General features: G+C 64.4%; 1 protein-coding gene across 1 annotated transcript; it reads left to right on the top strand.

Moving 5' to 3' along the window:
* Nucleotides 1-163: 163 nt before the first annotated feature.
* LOC106896514 (coiled-coil domain-containing protein 137-like) lies at nt 164-2,482 on the top strand. Its single transcript, XM_014956586.1, has 6 exons — nt 164-342; nt 681-811; nt 987-1,197; nt 1,550-1,632; nt 1,764-1,843; nt 2,056-2,482. The coding sequence occupies exons 1-6, from the start codon at nt 164-166 to the stop codon at nt 2,272-2,274; spliced, it is 903 nt and encodes a 300-aa protein (XP_014812072.1). The 3' UTR covers nt 2,275-2,482.
* Nucleotides 2,483-2,795: the final 313 nt, after the last annotated feature.

Below are 2,795 nucleotides of genomic sequence, written 5' to 3'. Positions count from 1 at the left end.
CCCCGCCCCCGCCCGCCCGAGCGGCAGCTCTCCCAGCCAATAGCAACACGGCGCTCACTGCTAATGAGGGGTCGGCGGCCGAACGGAGCCAATAGGGAGAGAGGGGCGGGGCTAAAGCCCTGGCGGGGCGGCGGGAAGGCGGAAGTGGCGGCGGGGAAACCGCATGGGGAGCGGCGGCGACATGGGCCGGGGGCCGGGCCGGGGCCATGGACAGAGACCGGGACCGGGACAAAGACCGGGCCAGGGCCAGCGGCAGGGCCAGAAACCGGGACGGGCACCAGTACAGAGATCGGGACAGGGACCGGTACCGGGGCGGGGAGCGGCCGCCCCGCGCCGCGGCAGGTCAGTACCCCGGGGGCATCCGGTCGGGATCGGGGCTGGCCGGTCCCCGGTCCGGCCCGGCTGGGCTCTGGTGGGAGCCCCGCTTCCTCAGGCTGCGTCCCCGCTGCCCCCCCTGCGTGCAGGTCCCGTTGTCCCGCCGTGCCCGGGTCCGCTGGTCCCTCACCGGGTGCAGGTGCTCCGGTATCCGGTCCCCACGTACCTTCATGGCCGGCTCTTGGTGCCTGGGTCGCTGTGTCCCCACTGCTACCGTGTCCCTCTGTGGCCGAGTCCCGGTGTCCCCCCGTGGCTGAGTCCCGATGCTTCATGACAGGTCTCACCCCGCATTTGTTCTCTCCCAGGAAGGAGAAGAAGATGGAGAACATGAAGCCCAAGCACCCCGACGAGCAGGAGATGCCTTTCCGCCTGCGGGAGCTCATCAAGAGCCGCGAGGCCATGAAGCGCCCTGACCTCGGGAAGAGGCAGGCGGCAGGTGGGACATGGACATCACCTGAGCCCGGTTCCCTGGGGGCCTGGCCGAGGAGCCCCCAGTGCCACGGTGCCAGCTGGAGGCAGCCGGATCCTGCAGTGGGGTGTCCTACTCCTCCCGGTGATGTCCCATCCCCTGGCTTTGTCCCCGCTGCAGTAATGTCACCCGTCTCTCCTAGAGAAGAAGCAGCAGCCCAAGTCGAAGGGTCCCAAGGCCCCCGGAGACATCCCCGTGCGCAAGGTCAAGAGAGGGAAGAAGGAGTCGGAGCGCTCCTACATCTGCCGGATGGAGCAGGAGGTGCAGCGTGTCCTGTTCCTCACCAAGAACCAGCTGCAGCGGGAGCCTGAGAAGGAGGCGACGGCACCGGAGAAGTCCAAGAGAAAGAAAGAGTGAGAGCAGGAGATGGCCGTGGGGGGACGGGGTCAGCCCAGCCCTGTGCCCCTGCCCGGTTCTGGGCAGGTGGTGGGTGCTTTGCTGGTGCTGCAGGGCAGGTCTGGCATCTGGCAGCCCCTCGGGGTGCAGGTGGGGGGCTGTGGGCCAAATCTGTGGGTCAAATCTGGGGGATCGGAGCCACAGACCTTCTTCACCCTCCTGCTGCTGGGCTGGAGCTGAGGGAGGCTGGTGCCAGAGGAAGTGGGGGGAGCTGTGGGGCCTCAGGTTTTGGGGGGATCCCATGGGGTAGGAACTCACTCACTTGCTCCATGTCTGGTCACAAGCCCTGGCCATAACGCGGCTCTTCAGGTTTCAGAATAAAAAGCTGGAAAAAGCACGGAGGAAGAAGGAGGAGAAGAAAGAAGCCATGCTGGAGAAGAGCCTGTTCCAAGGTGGGTCTGGCGCAGGGGGGTGGCTGGAGTGATGTCCTGTCCTGGCAGCGCGTGGAGAGGTGTGGGATGAGCTGGAGCTGTGTGTCCTGGGGAGCTCCTGCCCAACGCCTGCACCTTCTTCTCTCTCGTAGACACGGTGGCATTCGGTGAAGTGGTTACGCAGCCGCCCACCATCACCTCCCGGCCCAGGGGCCAGGGCCCCATGGAGCAGGTGAGTTCTAGGGGGTGGAAAATGCCTCCCACCCCTCGTTTGTGCTCTCAGGTACCCACACTTTTTGGCCGGACCCGGCTCATCTCACCTCCTTTGGGCTGGAAGTCATGCCTGGAAAGGGCAGTGGTGACCTCAGCCTCCTGGTGACGGTTCCTTGGAGCCTGGTCCTGGTTTTTTCATCCTCCCTGACCTGTCCCCCTCTCTGCCCGCAGGCTGGACGCAAGCGGCTCCTCCTGACGTCTCACCTGGGCCAGAGCCAGGTGTCCCCAGTGTCCCCAGCAGCCCCGGTGTCGATGGCTCGCCGGCGCATTGTGGAGGAGGAGAGAGCACGTGTCATCCAGGCCTACCGGGACATCCAGAGGCGCAAACAGCAGCAGCGGGAGGCGGCGCAGGGCAGCCCCCGGGGTCCCAGGCACAGGGTCCCCCGCTGAGCTCAGCCTGGAGGAGCTGAGCCTCCCCCATCCCCACGGACCCCAGGACTTGACAGGGATGGTTGTCCCCATGGTGCTCTTCTGTTGCTGAGCCCCACAGCCCCGTCACCTTGACTCGGGGCACCCCACAGGCTCAGTGCTGGAGCTGGGACCCCCACGGTGCCATGGACATGGTGGCAGTAAAAGTGCCATTTGAGGGCTGATGGCGTGAGCGTGTCTGTGTCAGGCTGGATATTAGGAAAAATTTTTTCACTGAAAGGGTTCTCAGCCATTGGAATGGGCTGCCCAGGGAGGTGGTTGAGGCCCCATCCCTGGAGGTGTTCAAAAGCCGGGTTGATGTAGTGCTGGGAGGTCTGGTTTAGTGATGATGCTCCTTGTTTGTTGTGTGGGTGTCTATTTTTGTCAGTCAGGTTGACGGTTGGACAAGATGATCTTTAAGGTCCCTTCCAACCTAGAAGATTCTGTGATTCTGTGATTCTGTGTGTCCCTGCCCTGCCTAGCTTCCTTCCTGCCGGGAAGGG

This window comes from Calidris pugnax, unplaced genomic scaffold (genome assembly GCF_001431845.1).
Source record: "Calidris pugnax isolate Ruff unplaced genomic scaffold, ASM143184v1 scaffold312, whole genome shotgun sequence".
Taxonomy (NCBI): Eukaryota; Metazoa; Chordata; class Aves; order Charadriiformes; family Scolopacidae; genus Calidris; species Calidris pugnax.
The sequence above is the reverse complement of the archived record's forward strand: the minus strand, read 5'-3'. Positions and strand labels throughout refer to the sequence as shown.

Bases quoted from the DNA above. Each gene is read 5' to 3' on its own strand.
- LOC106896514 (XM_014956586.1), top strand. From the start codon at position 164: ATGGGGAGCGGCGGCGACATGGGCCGGGGGCCGGGCCGGGGCCATGGA. The intron at 1,198-1,549 runs GTGAGAGCAGGA...GCGGCTCTTCAG, and splicing joins AAGTCCAAGAGAAAGAAAGA to GTTTCAGAATAAAAAGCTGG. The intron at 1,844-2,055 runs GTGAGTTCTAGG...CTCTGCCCGCAG, and splicing joins GCCAGGGCCCCATGGAGCAG to GCTGGACGCAAGCGGCTCCT.